At 45.1% G+C, this 19,164-nt stretch overlaps 1 protein-coding gene across 1 annotated transcript in view; it reads right to left on the bottom strand.

Annotated features, from left to right (window-relative positions):
• Window positions 1-593: 593 nt before the first annotated feature.
• LOC135921295 (ceramide synthase 6-like) overlaps window positions 594-19,164 on the bottom strand; it is a 36,428-nt gene continuing 17,857 nt past the window's right edge. Inside the window, exons 7-9 of the mRNA XM_065455616.1 lie at window positions 15,050-15,156; window positions 11,982-12,138; window positions 594-3,034 (exon numbers count right to left, since the gene is read on the bottom strand). Of these exons, the coding sequence (XP_065311688.1) occupies window positions 2,921-3,034; window positions 11,982-12,138; window positions 15,050-15,156 (378 nt within the window). The 3' untranslated portion in view covers window positions 594-2,920. The remainder of the gene's footprint in view (window positions 3,035-11,981; window positions 12,139-15,049; window positions 15,157-19,164) is intronic.

Here is a 19,164-nt window from a genome sequence, read left to right as displayed (position 1 = left end):
GTCTGGAAAACGCGGCCACGCAGGGAGGTACGGCTCGCGCAGGCAGGTGCACACCCGTTAGGGCGCAGCGGACGAGTATGGCCCGACGATGGTCCATCACTTATCACTACCACCGACACAAGTGGCACACACCGCACGCAAACCGGTAACAGCCCGCTCTGCTTCTTCGAAAGGCGCGCGAAAACCGTGGTCCGCGAACATACTTGACCCACCAGAGGGCTCCTTCCGCGCCCCTTCTCTGGGCGCGACCATGGTTCATACGGGCAGTAACAGAAAAGGAACTGCACACACGCACTCCCCGTGGTTTAAAAAAATAAATAAAATAAAGGGAAGCACCTCGGGCGCGCGCGTCGCCGCAGATGTCTAGGTTTGAGCGGAACGCAGTCCAGCACAGCACCTGCTGCCGCCAGATGGTTACACACGGCCGGCGGCAGCGTACAAATCAACATACCGGCTTCTCGCCGTACACGCACAACAAACCGCCGCGGACCGCTCGCCACAAGTACTTGTCTGCGCGTGCGCGGACGAGCGCGCGCCGCGACGACTGTGCAGGGTACGCAATGCGCCAAAGAAAACACACAGGCAAAAGCAGGTAAGAATAACGTACATATGTTGCAGCAGCAGCAATACAAAAATACTCTTTGGTTCTCTCTATGCTAGACAATGACAAAAGCATCGTTATTGAGTGGTAGACAAAAATAAAAAGAAGGGGGAGAAACACAGGCACACAACAAAACTGCACACAAATGGGGCACAACCATTCTTGCGAGCTGCTGCCAAGATTTAAGAAATGACTCTCGCGACAGAACCACTACCACCCATTCTGCTCCTCGAGGACCTGCTTCGGTTAAGTGCTACAGACCAATGCGGCTCGGAGTGTACGGGCTCAGAGAAGAGGTCGCGACATCTTCAAAGAGAGGTTAAAGTAGCCCGACCAAGTCCTGCAGCTTCTATCCTTTCTTCCACCCAGGGCAGTGTGTCACTCTCGCTAAGCTAAACACAAAACACCCCAGATCTGAAGTAGTGACAAGCTCTGGGGAGTGCCTTGGCAAAAGCTGCAGAACTATTGCTGGGACCTCCTGGGTTTCTGAAGATATGTGCTGTCACGGTAACAGAATCTAGAAAAGTCCTGCTGCACTAGGCACATAGAAGCCCGTCTCGAGCAAGCCGACGCACTAACAGCAACAGGAAAGGGGCTCCCACCATGCAAGCAGCACTGCAACGTTCAGCAGACAATTGTGCAGTCCAGTCCTTTCTATCTGAATCAAAACCACTATCAGTTGCTGATCACCTAAGCAAAACACACTGTAAAGTCTTGTCAACTCAGACTCCTCACATTAGCAACACAGCAAGGACTCCAAGAAGTCTTGTTGATTCACCACACACCTGGTAAACGCCTGCTGCAAGACCTTACACATGCAGCCTGAAGGGTACAAACACGAGCTTGCAGCACTGCCTGCATGACAGAAGCCCACAGGTCCGGCCACCCTTGCTGTTCAAGAAAACCTTCCAACCCACGGTGCAGCAGCACAGACGGAGAACAAGGACAGAAGAATCGGAACGGCCCGCCTCTCCTGGCAGCAAGAGGGGCCACCCCGTGGGCGTGCACACAGCTTGTCACATGCTGCCCTCCTGCTCCAGCCACACCGCACCACCCGCGGTGCCTGCTTCTTCAGAAGGGGACACATCTAACTCTGCGACCACCTCCTGGCCTCGGGGTTCCCTCCAACTGCTATGCCTTGGGTATCAGTTTCATGCTCTGCAAGGAGCTGGCCTGGCACGTGGCAATGGCTTAACACACACACATCAGAGTTTATGGCACTTAATGCCGCCACAAATGGTCACATTCGCAAGCTATGCAAGCTGCCCTCCGCCTCGCGAGGTTGAGTGGAACCCAGCTTAGACTTGACACCATAGTCAGCCACTTGGGCCAAGCACTCAGCAAGGAAGTGGCCACAGAGTACGGTGCCCAGATTGGCGTCACGCGTGCGGTGGTGGGGAGAACAGACTTGCCTGCTGCGCAGCCCAACACAATAGGGAACCCAGACAGGACATCGGAAAACCACGCTGCAAGAGTAAAAGGCTGGCCTGGCACCTAAGCGTATACAGCACACCCTGCTCGCTAATTGTTTGCAGGAGCTACTTTGTATGCTATGTCATCCCAAGCAACTAAACAGTAAAAGACTTAGCTACTTGAATATGAAAGGGACATTTCACTACTCTGAAAATGACCACACAGCTGATCATGTTCAGGCTGCCTTCTGCTCTTCAACGATACTCAGTGTCCATAACAGCTTCAACTCAAATAGAGGGGAAATATATTAATAAATAAAATGCATACTCCTGAATATTTTTATGGCCTGAGGAATGCAGGATCATTTGCATTGTCTGCACATGAGCAGACCAATCCACCCAGAAATAAGTGCACAAAAACCTTACGGCTGCAACCATCGGATGTACTGAGGTATGGTAAATTCAGAGCCTCGAGCAAAGCCCTCCCGAGGTCATATGCACTACACATATGCCCTAGGCTTAGCAATGTAGCAGACATAAATAACCTTGTTGTTTTGAACATGGGCCAGCGCTGGTGTGACCTTAAGCTTTTGCAGCGTGGTTGCAAGCCAGGAAAAGGAAATAGCAGACCCCCCTAAACTTCCTTGCACAGAGAGACACGTACACGGTTCTTATTCAAGCGCAATGACCCCGAGTCTGCATTCTTTTTGAGTATCATCTAGACCTACCCCTCCATACTCAACTTACTGTAACAAACATCTAAAGATGTTAAAAAAAAAAACACCTAGCAAGAAGGCAGAACAGAAAAGAGGGGCTGAAAGGGGGTGCAGAGCCGCAAGTGTCAATGCATGCCGGCAGTTGTCACGGGGAATCGTGCATGGCCCTTTTCTTGATGGTTGGCTCGGCTCTAGTCGGCTTTACGGCTCTTGTGCCGCTTGAAGTCGCCGGACTCATGGCTGTTCTGAGGAGTCTTCTCGTCCTCCTGGCTGCTTGACTCATCATCGCTGCGCAAGTCCTTGACCTGCACATGCCACGCCAGTTCTCTATCAATAATGCATTTCCCTTTCAACACATCAGGCTTGACAGCGCCTGGAGTAGCAATGCCACATGCAGCTACGAAAATTAAACTGCTTCTGTGGCCGAGTACTCAAGTCTCTAAAAGCATAGGTGAGAGCCAAGCCGAAACTAAGCTGAGGCACAAATGCACTCTGCAGTGTTGAGCATGTAAAATATGGTTACTCAGAGGTTGCACAGCCTTGAATGCAAGCAAATAGAGGATAATGTCAAGTGCCATCTATTGACCTGAAGCAAAGTGCCATTTGCCATCTTGCTGAAGGCAGGGCAAGATGACAAACTGCTCGTTGCTCGTAGCTAAACACACAGCTGCTGCATTCAACCTCATTCAGGGATGGGACTGCCCAAAGCCATTTCGGAGCAATTTAGAGTACATGAAATTTCATTTCGACACAGTTTGGAGCAGACCAATCTGAATTTTGATGGAATAATAGAATATGACAGCACACTTCAAAACCATGACAGAACACAAAATAAAGCAACATGAGTGCTGTGCTGCAACTGTCTTAAGCTGGATTTTGAAGCAGAATACTCTGACACTGAAAATGGCTAGAGCATGCAAATTTCAGTAATAGTGCCTGCAAATTTTTAATTAGTGGTAACAATAAAAATAAAAATGCATTATCCTATAGTGAGTCCTAAATTCCTAAAAGTAGCCCAAGACACTTTTTACAAATACATTGTTTTTTTAATGTCTCAACAGTGTGGGTGAAGTGCCTGGAAATGTACTTCGAGAACAGATTGTGCTGAGAAGCCCAAGTTATGAACTCATGCACTTTACTGAAAGCTATTTTTACATAATGGAAATAGTTTTGCCTTGCTGCAAGCCAATCAGAAAGCAGGGCAGCACAAGTGCACATTGTAGCTATAGCGTACTGGAAGAAAAAGAATCACCGTTTCGTTCGAAAGGTGAAGCATTGATTGCGATAGCAAATAAGTATATAGCGATGCCCACCCTGCTGAACCCACTGCAGCATGCACCTCCCTAATAGCTTGTTCGCTTACGGCGCCCTCAGCCTTCTTTTCATTGTTTTGTGCCTTAGCTAGGAAGCATCGAACCACGCAGCCCATACAACCGTATTCTAGTAACACCACAATTACAGCTGCCCTCGCCGTTTCCACATCAGCGATGACAACCGGGAGTGGCCGCATGCATGCACGCCATTTGCCGGAAGTGCCTAGAACTCAAGTGTTATAAGCGCGAAAATTACGAGAATCTGTGCAGGAAGTGCCGTCGCATGGTGTGCAGAATGTGAACTGCGCAGTTTTTTTTAGGAACGAATCTGCTCGCTGTTCGCAGCCACTGCTGGAGTGCACATGCCGAAGCCGTTCTGGCGCAGCGTGGTGCAATTTCGGTCAATTTTATGTAGTATTTGGCACAGGAATTAGTGTTTGTATCAAACCGGCGCAAGTGGCACAGGAGTCACACCCCTGCCAATTATGTGATGTCCTCCAACTACTGTTTGCTGCTATTTGCGAAGCAAGGGCTCATGGCAACAAGCCAAGCATATTTTTTTTTAAACAGGCATAAGAAAATCGGCAAATACCGTAATATCCGCATGCTAAGCAGTGGCCAATGTAGACAACCAAATACATAAGTTACATTCATTCACGCATTAGAAAAGTTACATGCTTAAATTATGCTACAGTTACCTGGAGTCTTACTGTCTAATTTTGCAATTGTGCTCACTCCCTATTCGCAGTGGACCTGTCTGTATTTCAGTGTGTGTTTGGGCCCTAGGGCAAAGATATTACACGCCCTAGGGGTGGTGCACGAGACTGCCCTACGCTGCTTGAGCCCACTGTATTCGCAGATGGTTGAGGCTCCTGCACTTGTCCTCAGTCTCTTGCCCTTGCTATGGAGACCGCACACTCCGCTGTGGCCAAAGGGGGTGGATATTCCTCTGTCTTGCTGACAGAATCTATTCATGCCATTTTTGGACTGTACATGTTGAATGCAGGAGAGGGGGCACAGCCGAGCAAGCGTGGAATTTTTGAAACACACTGCGCATCTGCAGGACTTACAATTCGTGATGGACAACAGCTTAAGCTTGGTAAATCACCCCTACTATGGCATACTGAGCTCTCTCAAACGCGACCAATCCCTCCGAGATGGACAAGCGTGCCAACGAACTACGCTTCTCTGAACGACCTGTGCGAGGCTAAATTTAGCTTCACTGCGTCGTCTGCGCACACGACACATGCATGATCAAGTAGTGGCTTCTTTCCTCTACCCAACGATACCAAATCAATGGGGGTGAGTAGCATAGATACAAAGATATAAGTGATAATGCTACAGAATGTATTTGTTACATTGGTTCCTTTAAACGTTCTTAAACATTTTACACCAAAAATTGTTTTCTTTTTTCTGTTTTCACATGTTAGCTTCATTTAAATATGTGCTCAAGGGCAACATTTGATTCTGAACGAAAAATTGTTTGGGAACATTAACTTCTCTTTAGCCAATGTGAAACTATATTTGTTTGATTTTTCTGTGAAGGCACCGGTGTTCCATAAACAAAGATACAAAGAACTTAGAGATATTTAGGTATGAAGCATTTTAGCGGATAAAAGATTAATTTCGCAAATGTAATCAAAAACATCTCGCAGGTTCTAAATATTTTCAATACAAAGTAACAATGAAGACAATTTCTGCGAAGACAGTGCGATGTTGATGAACTTTTACTAACATTCCTACAAAATTGATTTTCTCACATTAGCACAAGCTGAAAAGTCCAGACAGCTCAGCAAAGTCCGTCAGACCAGGTTTTCCCATAAGAGACAAAATAGACGAGTGGGCAGGAAGTCAGTGCGCATAGCTCTACACATCTTTACTACAACGGCATAGAGATGGACAATAACCGCGAGCTTTAACCTCAAGCTAAGCGGCGCCCTGTTGAACTGCATATTCGTTTTTCTTACTTTTATTTGGCACTTAAAGGGACCCTAAAGAGAAAAATTATTTTTTCTGCATCAGTAAATTACCCTCCTAGAATATCAAAAGCACCCCTCTTACCACGACAAGACACTTGGTAAACCAGGAAAAGTGCAATAACAAAATACAAGAGGCGACGCATCCTTTAAGTTCTCACACCAGCTCACAGAAATGTCATGGATTTTGACAGCTTCTGGGCCCTTAGCTAATTCTTTATCAGTAAAGATAGACTACATTGCATTCTAAAGGAGGCAAAGATTGAACCTGGAGAGTTTAGGGAACTTTTGCAGAGCCAGCATGGCCTAAATAATAATAATAAAAGAAAATCCATACTTTGAAATTCCTGTCACAGTGAGGCGAGACATTAAAAAGCCGAAATTCTGACCTTCATTTTCTCTTCTAATGATCGAACAATTATATTGAAATTAATGACAAGAGAGTTTTCAAGAAACATTTTATCCATCTGAAGATATTTAGTGTTTCGCTTTAGTGTCACTTTAACTAGTGTTTCTTTGTTGTCTCTGGGGTCGGGATGCTGCACTACATATTGTGCCTAAATGCACGTTCGCAGGGTTGCTCATGTTATTGCGCTGTGCTTGAAGGTGGAGTGCATATGTGAATAGCAAAGTCCTCAATACTTACAAACAGCTGAAACACAAAAGCAGTGCGAGAATTATGCAGTGCACAGAACGCTAGCGAGAGAGCATGCGCAATGCCCTATTGTGTGAGAACTTTATACTTGCGACAGCAAACGGTAGAAAACAGTGCACGGAAAAAGTATGCCGACCCTGAACTTGCCGATCACGTTTGTCCTCCATTCTCACGGGACATGCATGTGCAACCTAACTTGCCCAATTTCAGTTCACACGCGCGAAGCGAGAATTCAACACGAATGGAGCAACCACGATGCTCATTAGTTGCGTGTACTGAACTTTATCAGCTTCGACACACAGCACTAGTACTGACTGGAACTCTGGCTCATGCGAGATGCATTTTCTTGAGGACCAGCAATGAATCTGGAGGGTTGTAATGCAATGCAAGGTTGTTTTAGAGGCTTCAGTCGAAAATTCGAGAGTGTATGATTAATTGTTTAGCGTACTTTATTTAAGTTCGAAGCGCATGTCGCCACAAAGAAAAAGTCGATAAACGTTTCGGTTTGAAAGGAGGACGCCTCTTGAGAATGCTATCCGGACGAGTATACAGTAAAATCTCATTAAACTGTACCCGCTTAAACAGTACTTTCATTTGACAAGTAATGAAGTCAAATCGCCGACTCAGTGGCCATTGAATATAATGCGCGTTGTATCCGCATAAACTGTATCAGCTTATGGTGTATGTATCGGTTAACACATAGTCTTTGCACTTTTCAACATGCAGTTGTGGCAGAACAACGAGCATCAGACATCATAACAGCCTCCAACAACAAACGCAGAGGCCACTTCGAAGGGTGAAGCCGCATCTACACCAACATCATTTGGGCGCTATGCAAGAGCACGCTGCGGCCTGTGTTGTGGCGTCGTGCCGAAGCTCGGACAAAAACCGGGTGCTCAGCATAGAAGAAAAATTAGACATCATTCGTCCTATCAAACGTGGCACGAAGAAGTTGGCGCTGGCACACGAGAAGGACCGACTGTTGACTACGGCGTGTGGCATATGGAATGCGAAGTTGCTCAGCAGTGCTGCTGCGACTGCGAAGTGATGTGCGATACGAGGTTCAACTCTTTTCCATTGTTGCTTCGGTTAGTGTCGGCTAACAACAGTGATGAAGACAACATGGAAATCAACAGCACGGGCACGGGAAATTCAGGCCCACCCGTGGCAGAAGCTGCGCGTTACGACAGCCTCATGCGTGTGTTTGCTGAAAAGAGGGGCTGGCAGAAAAGCTGGCTCGTAACTTAAGCAAGTTTGAGGCTGCTGCCGTCGCTGCTAGGCCGACATGTCATCAAATGAAAATAAGACGTTTGTTGTGCAAAGTGAATAAATACTGCATGCTTTTTGCTCTTTCATCACACTCTCTCCGAGTTCCATTTTTGACAGTTAACTGGGTGATCTCACACTATTTCGATTAAGCAGTACTACCGTTTATTGTGTACTTTTTCCGAGCTCCAGCTGACTACAGTTTAACTAGGTTTCACAGTACAAGGATGCAAAAACCAACAGGCATGCTTTTGTTGATTCGAGGAAGCACAGCGAAGTTCACTTTTCATGAATCGCTGGACAATGAAGACGACTGCTGCATTTTAGAGACCTGAACAGCCACGACGCGACAATTGCCAAGCTGCACTAGGCCGCACAACACATAGGTGCTTCGCAACTGCATCTTGAGGAAGATGGCAGATGTGGCTAGTGTTGCCAGAACACAATGCATTTTGAATATCCCCTGTAGGGGATATTCATAAGCCCCCTCAAGGTAGACACATTCCTCTTCTCCTGGCCTCTCCTCCTGTGTCCTTGCCGCCATGTGCCATACCTTGCTGCTCATTCCCTCAGTTAGCTCTTTTAGATAGCTGCAATTGCGCTATCCAAAATGCCCATCACAGGATCCAAAATCACTGCGATCAGGAGCAACTGTCATGGCAATGGCGCAAGTCAAAATAACAAACTATGAAAACAAACTGTATGGCAGCCGACAGTGCCTTAACGTTCACACACTTTTCCCTCAGAAACGGCATGAGCCCTACCATGCGACTATGCTCCAACAACAGGGACCTGTGGATAAGCTCTGGACCTCCTCAGCTGCCCTCGTTTGCCGGCTCGGGCAACTAGATGGAACAATGTTGTTGCCTTTAGTTTCATTCATGGGGCTTAGATATTCAAAATGTCAAGTGCCACCGAGCGACCAGCAAAGCACCACTCGTCCTCTTGACGAAGGCATGGCAAAACAAATGTGCCTGTCCGACAACATAGCTACATGTACAGCTGCTGCTTCCATCTTTGTTCTGTGGTGTCCTCCCCCTGCTGTTCACTGCCACATGTGAAGCAAGGAGCTCGTGGCAACAAGCTAGGCTTTTTCGTATTTTGGCAATAGGTATAACAAAATCAGCGCATCAAACCAAATAAGCATGCTAAGCAGTGGCTAATGCAGATGATGCTTTCCATCTGTCTGCTTCTTCGATCCATCTTTCCCTCGTGTCTGCTTGTTTGCTGCACTGTCTAGAAATCCCCCTTCCCCTCCTTAGAAGTTGCAAATGTAGTTTTCTCTTCACCACATCAGCTGAATTAGTGCTCAAGGCCAACACTTGCTTCCGCACGAAAAATTGTTTGGGAGTGCGAATGCCTGCTTGCCTATGTGAGTGCACTGCTGGTTACTATACAATAGAGGGAGATGCTGCTCAAACATGACCTTATTTTTTTAGTTATTTGCACTAGAGGATTGAAAATTGAGCCAATTAGAGAGTTCTTCAAATAGATTTCGAATATATCATTAGTTTTTGTCTAGCTGCTATATTTCTTGAGTTATGTCCTACACAACAGCAAAATATGGTGATCTTTGCAGGCACTTTCATGTGTATTAAATTTTCACAAAAAGCATTGTGCTGTAGCTAATTTAGCTCTTTCAAGGCTGCAAAGTGCCAATATCTATCCAAACAGCATGTACAATCAGTGAAACTATGCAAAAGAAGATTAGCACACTTCACAATCTGATGAGAATAACATTGTGCACTCATAGTTGTTCTATACTAATGAAATCTCGCGTACACATTCTTCCAAGATATGTAGACTGCCGATATATAGTTGAATTTGCAATATCTCTCAGCAGTAGCTGCGAAAGTACAAAGTTAGATTCAATAGGATTGTGAAAGAAATTAAGTAAGTATCCCAATTGTTTTTGCATAGTTCCAGTAATTTTACATGCTGTTCAAATAGATATCAGCGCGTTGCGGTCTACAATGAGCTAAATAAGCTACAGCAAGATGCTTTCAGTAAAAATTTTATGCATAAGAAAGTGCCTCCAAAGATCACTATTTTGCTGTTGTGTGGAGTATCACTAAACCAATATATCAGCTACACAAAGACTAATGACATATCTGAAATATGCATAAAAAGCTGAATGGCAGTATTTTCATACCTCTAGTACAAATTAAGAAATAAGCTGTTTTGAGGAGCATGTCCCATTAAGTTTGAACGTTTTAAAAGAAACCTAGCAGAGCACTGGCTGCCTGCTGCTCAGTATCGTAAGCAGTAATATCGCCTCGAGGGGAGCGGCTAGGCGTGTCCTGCAGTGTCCATTTTGGCTTTGCGCGCTGCGAGAGTCGCAATCCGTCATGCTACAGTTTTTTAGATATAAATGTTCATATGCAGGGGTGCAACAGCTGAAATGGGATATGGAGCAATTTTTGGAAAATGAAAATCTTAGTATTTGAACAGAAAAATCACAATTCGGAGCAGGTTATGCGAAAAAAAAAAACTATTGTGGAGCACCAAATTCGAAATTCGGAGCTGTTTAAGAGAGAAGAAATTATGCCAAAAGCATAGAGAATGATTGTCAATGTAACCAAATAGTCTAAATAAATGAGCAAGCAACAGTCCCAATCGCATGAGCCTTCATTTTCCATGCCTCCATTTGGAATTTAAGTACAGTGTTTTCTTTTCATTTCTGGCTTTTGTATTGAGACACGGCAATATGTACAGTGTGCCTAACAGCGTATTTGCAGGCTTGCTCATGTTAATGCGCTAAGCTTGAAGTCGAAGCATCTGTAAACAGCGAAGTCCTCAATACTTACCATTCCCTGAAGCACAAAATCAGTGCAAGAATTAAGCAGCGCACAGAACGCAAGTGAGAGATAACACACGTGACACCCTATCATATCAAAAGTTTGTACTTGCACTAGAGGATGGCAGCAAACAACGCACAGGACAAATTAATTCCTGACCGTCAACTTACCAATCAAGTTCAACTTGACGTGCATGCATGTGCGACCTGACTTGCACAATTTTCAGTTCAAATGCTTCAAGCGAGAATAGAAGACAAATGGAACAACCACAGTGCTCATTAGTTGCACGCATGAGGCTTTATCAACTTCTACGAACAGCGCAAGTACCAGAGCTTCAATTCACAGGGGACGCATTTGCTTGAGGACCAGCAATGAATCTGGGGGAGGGGTGTAGTAATGCAGAGCCAGGTTGCTTTAGAGGCTGCAGTCAAAAATGTTAGATTGTATAAACAATTTTTTAGGGTACTTACTCTGGTTGGAAATGTGCAATGCAGGAAAAAGAAGTTTGGCAGCTATTTTGGTTTCAAAGCAATTTGCCTCATGAGAATACTGTCTGGATTGATATAAAGGGGAGGGGGGAGGAGGAGGAAGGAAAGTGTGGCTTCATTGATTAGTGGTGGCACAATGAAGTTCCCGCTTCAATGATCGCTGGATGATGAAGGCGACTGTCACATTCTAGAGCCTTGAACAGCCACATGTTCACGAGTGCCGTGCTGGACTAGGCCAGCACAACGTACAGCCACTTTGCAATTGTGCCTCGGGGAACCTGGCAGATGTGACGAGTGTTGCCAGATCAGCATGCATGTTGAATATCCCCTATTGAGTGTGCCAATCTTGCAATGGCAACGTAACCATGGAGAATGTAGACTACAAATGGTCTTATCTCCCTGGTTTGTTCTATCTCTGCAAGCATTATATGTCGAGTGTGTTTATGCATTCTTCTCAGCACTAACCAACACCATTTTGCTTCCTTTGCAATGAAAAGTGCCATATCACCTCATTTCAATCAGGCAACTACGTCTTTCACTTCTCCACGATACAAAAGAAACTATACACAAATTTATCATCTATCTGATATCAGAGCAGACAACAAACAGCGCAGTACAAGTAGCAAGCATACAGCTACTAGCTGTGTCATACAGCTAGTAGCTGTATGACACAGCTAGTAGTAGTAACAGTAGTAATAGTAGTAGCTAGTAGTAGTAACAGTAGTAACAGCTTGTTCGTACAGGCATGGAACTCACCCCATTGCTTGTAATGGCCTGCAGCGCCATTCGAGCAATCATCCAAGTCCAGACTATGTGCAGGAACTGCAGGGCGACCAGCAGTGAGTTGAAGATGTAGTAGGCAGCAAACATCTCAATCACCTTCACCGCCTCAAACATAGTGTAGTAGATGACCCTGCAAAAGCCACACAGAATGCATCACATTCTCTACATATGTTTGCAAAAGGTGGCACACATTTCACACACACAAATTCTCAGCAGCAACATGAGCAGGTTTTCTCGGTATTTCTCTACTCAATGCAAAACAAACTTCTCAACGTAACAAAATAGGTGCCATCACATCACGACTCCATCGGTCAAAAGGATGTTCCACATTCGCTGCCATGGCCATTAGTGGCGCTGGCTGGCACTTCCTGGGTTACATCTACGTAAATACCCATACGATCAACCTGAAATTCAGCGTCGCAAGTCTGTTCCAACGTTCCAGCTCGCCTGCTGCTGACAAACTAATTGCTCCCCTCTCCAAGAAAACGTCACTGCTTTGGCATTTGCCACTCCCCGAGCTGGCCCAGGCAACAAGGCAAGTAACAAAGACGTGAAGGCCACTGACATCACCAATCGCCAAGAGGACCAAAAGTCTGCGGCGAACACTCGGGCACTGGCACCTCCACGGGTGCACTCACACCCAACTCCGACCAGTGTGAAACCATGAAGGGCAAACAACCCTTTTGGTGGAGACCTCTCCACTTTCCTGGACAATGGGCCTCACCGCCAATTATTTTGACTATATACTCGGGAGGTTACAGTCTTCCTGGCCCTCATGTCAACCAGAATTGCTCGGAACTCTACAGAACTATATAGAAATTATGTAAATATATTTTTTCTCGTTTTCATCCCCACAGTGCCCGCCTTCATAGTCATCTCCTGATACCTGCGGTGAAACCAACCTCACCCAGTCCTTACTTTATCAATATCGGAGAATGTGGACATGGGAACAGCCACCATCAAGGCACAACTGATGTTGCAAAGCACGCGTAATGTGAAGGTATTGCTAAAATTGTTGAGTGCCCTTAATCTAATGCAGGCACACTATAAAATAAGCAAGGATGGCACGAACACATCTATTGACACATTTTATGCTCATCCAGTGTCTGTGCAGGTAAGAAATAAAATGTACGTTTACCAGCATGCTGCAGAGGGCACTAGCTTTACAAAAGGTTTGCGAACCAAATCACAAGAGAAAAAATTTTGTGTTTGCTTTCAGACTGCAAGGCTATAAATACAGTGTAGGTTAAAATAACATGGGTAACACAAAACTAATAACCATAGTTAATAATAAATAATGAAGGTAAATAAGTCTTATTACAAATGCTAAATTAATTAACTGCTATGCTTGCTATCAGCCACCAATCAAACATAATTAGTGAACCTGCAGCAACCACAGCCTTGAGACCCATTCACACTGGTTTCCTAAACAACAATAAAAAGAAGGTGCATTTCGTACCCGCAATGTGAAGCCTGTTTCTCTCTGAGCAAATAACCTCAGCATATGGCTTTTGTGACACAAGTGCACCATGCAGATACTTCAGCTTGATCACAGAGCATGAGTGCCTTACAGTGAGTTTTGACCACCTACCTGCCACTTCTGAGCAATGAAGTGTGATCTAGAAACCTGTTCTCTATTGCTCAACCTGTCGATTATATATATATATATATATAAAAAACGCTGTTGTTCGCTAAATAGCAAAATTTATCTCTAAATGGTCCAAAAGCCACTAATTATGCCATCGAAATTGCTATAGTAATGACAACACTTAAGTGTCTTGAGCCTTGGGGCATAGTATATAGTGCTGAGAGATCATGCAAGACACAGCTATAACCAGTAACGCATCAGAGTTAGCGCAGTCCATTTTTTTAAAGGTAGCAGACAAAAAAGACTGCCTAGCTCATTTAGGGCAATACGCCTGGAATTTCTTGCACAGCAATGAATAGCCTTTGTAAAGTAAAAAATGTTGCTAAGTACAAGACCGCAACTAACTCTGGAAATCTATTGTACGTGCAAAGTCTATGTCCCTCCCAGCGACTTTTCGAAAAATGAATATCCTGAATCAGGGGGTACAGGCGGTGGGCTGGACCGACACGCTGGGTTGGACTATGTGGACATTTACTTTCTCATGGCTTGGAAACAGGCTTCAAGTTTGCCTACAGACTAAGCTCCAGCACAGATGTAACCACCATTCTGCCTATGCAATCAACAGCTCGCAAGGTATGCTGTGTGCTAAGGTGCACTTGATGCACCTGCATCAAGTGCGCCTAGCAATGAAGATGCTCCATAAACATCACTCAAACAGAAGGCAGTATTTTTCTTCGAAGCAGAAATGGACCTCACAGTGGAGAGAAGTTTTGGTGCCACGGAAGTAGGGGATGCGTGAATCGCGGGCAACCGCTAGGCATAATTCACAAGGCTTTTATGAAGCGCCCTGTTTCCATTCTACTGGAGCCAGTTGCATTGTCATCAGGAGCTACAGAACTGATGAGATAGAGTATTTTGCAGCTAGCAGACAGATAGAGACTGACTTCTGACACAGTAAGTTTGCCATTACTCATACACTAGAAGGTGTGTCATCCACCTTCTCTGTTTCTGGGTATCAGAGTTTTGGAGACTGGAATGGGGGGAGGGGAATTGTCTAACACTTGGATTCCACTTATGTGCATTAATATACACCAGTCAATCTCCTATTGCATATGCAACGGGACATAAGACGTGCACGAAGTTGTAGAAATGGAGACTTTTTGTAAGGATTTTAGCATTGTTTTACGCAGTTATTTTTGCGGGTTTTATGTGTGGATCCTTTTTTTTTCTTTCCAGGCTGTTGTAACTGGGGGTGCGAGTTACACACGGAAATATACGGTCATTGTTATCATCAGCCTATCTTATTTCAATGCAGGACGAAGGCTTCTCCCTGCGATTTCCAATTACCCCTGTCCTGCGCCAATTGATTCCAACTAGTGCCAGCGAATTTCCTAATTTCATCAGCACCAATTCCGTACAAAGAACAACAGGGGTGTGCCACATGCACGCTTACCTGTATGGGTAGAGCCCCAGCCTGGACACCAACCAGCAGATGGTGAACACAGCGAAGGCAGCATCTGCAAGGCGCTGACGTTTTACGTACTTGGCCATTTTAGCTGCCTGCATGAGAGGAAGTGACAGAGGGTGTTCAGCTCTTCTCCTGTGCCGACCGATGGCTTTTGCCTGCCACAAACAGGGTGCCGAACCAAAAAGTATTTCGGTTTGGGTTCAGACTGCTGCATATTTTCCATCTCAGTTAAGGTTCTGCTCTAGAGCAACGATATAACAGTTCAAACTAGTTTGAAACAGTTCACGACGATTCAAAATTAAGGAGAATTCAGTTTAAAAAAACTGTTTTTCAGGCACACCCGCTAATTTATTCAAGTTAAAAATAACTTATTTATACCCTTGCGTGACGCACACAGATCTGTTTTTAATATCATGCAGGAAATTGAACACACCGTGATGCAAGGTGCAGCGTGGTTTGTTTTCGAAGGCCATAGTGGTCTATGCGTTTAAAAGACATTTATTTCTATTTAGTTGCACCTGTAAGCTGCCTTACATCTGCATGCACATTGCCTGTTTATGGTGAGACCAGTGAGGGACAAATATATTAAGATTCGGCAACGACACAGGCCTGTGTCTATTGTCCCTTGCAAAGTATTTCCTGTTCTGTAGAGTCTTGTCCTCCTCCGTCAACGCATATGAGCTTAGTAGACATGCGCGGTAGTTGCGATCGACTACCTGCAGACCTGAACGCCTGTTTTTGACCGTCAGTCCAGCCCATGCTCTCAGGTCTGATCATAACGTCACAATCACACGTAATGACCTCACTTCAAGCATTTGCCAAAAGTGGATGAAAAAAAAAAATTTCACTGTGGGGTCGATTAATTGGACAGTGGGTTATGATGGACATTGTAATAGAGGTCTCCTGGTTAATTCTGACCTGCTGGGGTTCTTTGATGTGCAGCTAAATTCAAGCACAGGAGTATTTATGCATTTTGCCCTTATCAATATATGGCCACAGTAGCCGGGAATGAAACCCATAGCTGGAGTGCACATAGCTGGGGCGCACATAGCATTGTGCACCCCAGCGGAAATCTATAGCCACTGAGGCACTGCAAAAAGTGAATGTAAAGAAAAGATTCTGCGTGTATGGATGTACTCTTTGTTGACAATATCGTCCTGTAAGATATAGTGGACTCGCATGTTTTGAAACAAATGAAACCTTTTTCCTTCTACATGGACAATGAGTACTGAACAGGTTTAACCTTACAGTTGTAACTAGCAATGTTAAGTTTATTAAATGCCAAAGAGTGAGCTATGGCTAGTTAGGTACTTCACCAGTGATGATTAACATATTTACTCGTGTAATTCTTGCATTCGCACAATGCTAGCACCCTCCACATTGCCCATCAAGAACATGATTTTTTTTTTCCTCGAGTAATCATCGTGCCCCCAAAAATTGCAGCAGCAGATGTCGTCTGCTTGTTCCGGCCACTGATGAGGATAGCATGTGACAGCCAAGCACCATGCACACTATCAATGCGTGCAGCCCTAGCCCAATCCAAGCCACAAATGGCGAGGTTTCTGCCATTTTGTAACATTTTAGTAGTACACATGAGAAGCTGACATTGGCATTGTTTTTGTTTGCGACACTTCGCTGTGGGTCGATATGAAAGCTACATGGCTGGTTTCAAGATGAAAGTGATTGAGTATGCTCTGGACAATGGCAACAGGGCCACCGGCAGGTACTTCGGGGTTGATGAGTTTCGCATCTGCTACTGGGGACGGCAGCATGAAAAGCTGAAAGCCACCAAAAAGGTGCACTGGGCCTACCGTGGTACAAAGCCTGGAAAATATTTGCAGGTTGAAGCGGCACTCCTTGAATACATCAAGGGTCTCCATGCAGAAGATGTACCGTTTCAAGTGAATTGATCAGGAATCAGACGCGCATAATTGCAAGGAAGGAGGGCATCCCGGCACAAGATTTCTGTATGAACAATGGGTGGGCCATGCGATTTATGCGCCGAAGTGACCTGTCACTTAGGAAACCGACAACTGTGTCAGCAGTTACCGTCGGCGTACTAAGACAAGATCATTGACTTTCATCGCTTTGTGATTAGGATCCAGCAGGTGAAGAACTTTCTGTTCTCGCAGATTGGCACTGCAGACCAAACATTGCTAAATTTTGACATGCCGAGTAGCACAACAGTTGAACAAAAAGGTCTGCAGAGTGTGCACATTAGGACTACAGGTGCTGAAAAACAAAGGTGCACTGTCATGCTCGCTGCGACAGCAGACGAACGAAAGCTGCCACCTTTCATAATTTTCAAACGAAAGATGCTCCTAAAAGGAACGTTCCTTCCTGGCGTTCACATTCGGGCGTAAAAAGGTGGATGACTGGGTCAGAACTGTTTGGGGACGCCGCCCAGGGGCACTACTTTACCCATTGCTGCTTGTCCTCAACAGCTTCTGTGGTCAACATTTTGACTGCGTTCGGGCGAAACTAAAGCAGCTTCAGACTGATCTAGCCGTTATCACCAGCAGTCTCACATCGATGCTGCAACCTCTGGATGTATCCTAAAACAAGTTGTTCAAGGATAATCTTTGGAAGCTGTATGCAGAATGGATGGCCGAAGGTGAACACATGACCCCCACAGGCAAGATCAAGAAGCCGTCAGTGAAGCTCCTTTGCCCATAGATATCGGACACACGAGCCATGATTTCCCCAGACATCATAATCTACAGCTTTAAAAAGACTAGGATTTCAAACGCTTTGGACGGAACCGAAGATGACCTGGTGCAAGACAGTGGCGATGCAGACAATGTTGAAGCTGCCAATGAGTCCACTACCTGCAATGTTACTCTTGACTCAGACTGAGTACGTCGGGCAAGAGACGGTTTATTTGCTTAGTTCAGTGTCCGCTTAAATCTTCCATTGTGTTGAACCTGTGGTCTTATTGCTAAGGTAATTCCTGTTTGGAAGTACCTTCTGTGGGCTTGTAGTGGCTGGTGTGAGAACCCTGATTTGCAGCCGCTTTTTTTTTTTTTAGCCCTTTGTACGTTCTTGCAGTAAATTTTTTCAGCGTAATTATTGCACCCTCAACTTTGCATCGGTTTCCCGAAAAAAAAAAAAAAGTGCAAGGATAATGCGAACTACGATAAACGATTTTTGATGTTTTCCTGCATGGATAACGAGTTTACAGAAGTAGTAATCACTGAAACACCAGGTGTATCAAGTGAATGCTGAGGCGCATGGCACCCTGCGCGCTCGAAGAAAATGAAGTGCAGTACACAGGCAAGCAACTTATTTCGCATGTAGAGATAAAGTGAATAATTCTTATTCGTGATGCATTTGAAAAAACTTTGGCAACTCTTAATGTAACAATGTGCCAAATACCTAAACAGGCCAGTGAACTGCTTCAAGTGTGAGCATGAAACTGATGAGAAAAAGATGTGGTGCCTTATGGAAGTGTGATACAACACCTCGGTGTTGAGAAACACCTACCATAGTAAAATAAATAGTTGGCCACGACTTCCTAACTTCACCTGAATTAACACCAATAGTCATGGGTTTGACTCCCACCAAACAGAGCGGGCTCAAGTGGCTTAACTAAATGTATATTAATTAGCAGTGTCTCAATTAACTTTGCCCTAATTAAAAGGACACTAAAGATGAATACTAAGTCGATGTGGACTGTTTAAATACCCTTCCAGAAACCTCGCAATGCTTGTTTTGTGCCAAGAAAATTACTTCTGAAGGGTCCGAATATCTCTTATCGCAGTTCAGATCTCCCACCACCCAACTGGGGAGCGGTGATGTTGCATGCGCCATCATCGACGTTGGCGGCCGTCATTGAGAAAAACGGCGCCCAACAGACAGCGGTGCAGTGTTTTGCACAAAACGCAAGCACCCAGCTACGGAGAACCCGAGCCACGACAGAGTGATGGATTCTCCGCTGCAGCTGCTCTTGGTCAAGTGGTGAGGACCGTTCGGGCATCTCGCGACATCACATGGAAGTGGAATTCTCTGCTACTTGAAGTTTATGCGAGTTTTGAGAGCCAGCAAAAGCAGCGCAGCACTAAGTGATAACAAAACTATTGAAAAACGAAAGCGTGAGCAGT

This window comes from Dermacentor albipictus, chromosome 1 (assembly GCF_038994185.2).
Source record: "Dermacentor albipictus isolate Rhodes 1998 colony chromosome 1, USDA_Dalb.pri_finalv2, whole genome shotgun sequence".
Lineage (NCBI taxonomy): Eukaryota > Metazoa > Arthropoda > Arachnida > Ixodida > Ixodidae > Dermacentor > Dermacentor albipictus.
The sequence above is the reverse complement of the archived record's forward strand: the minus strand, read 5'-3'. Positions and strand labels throughout refer to the sequence as shown.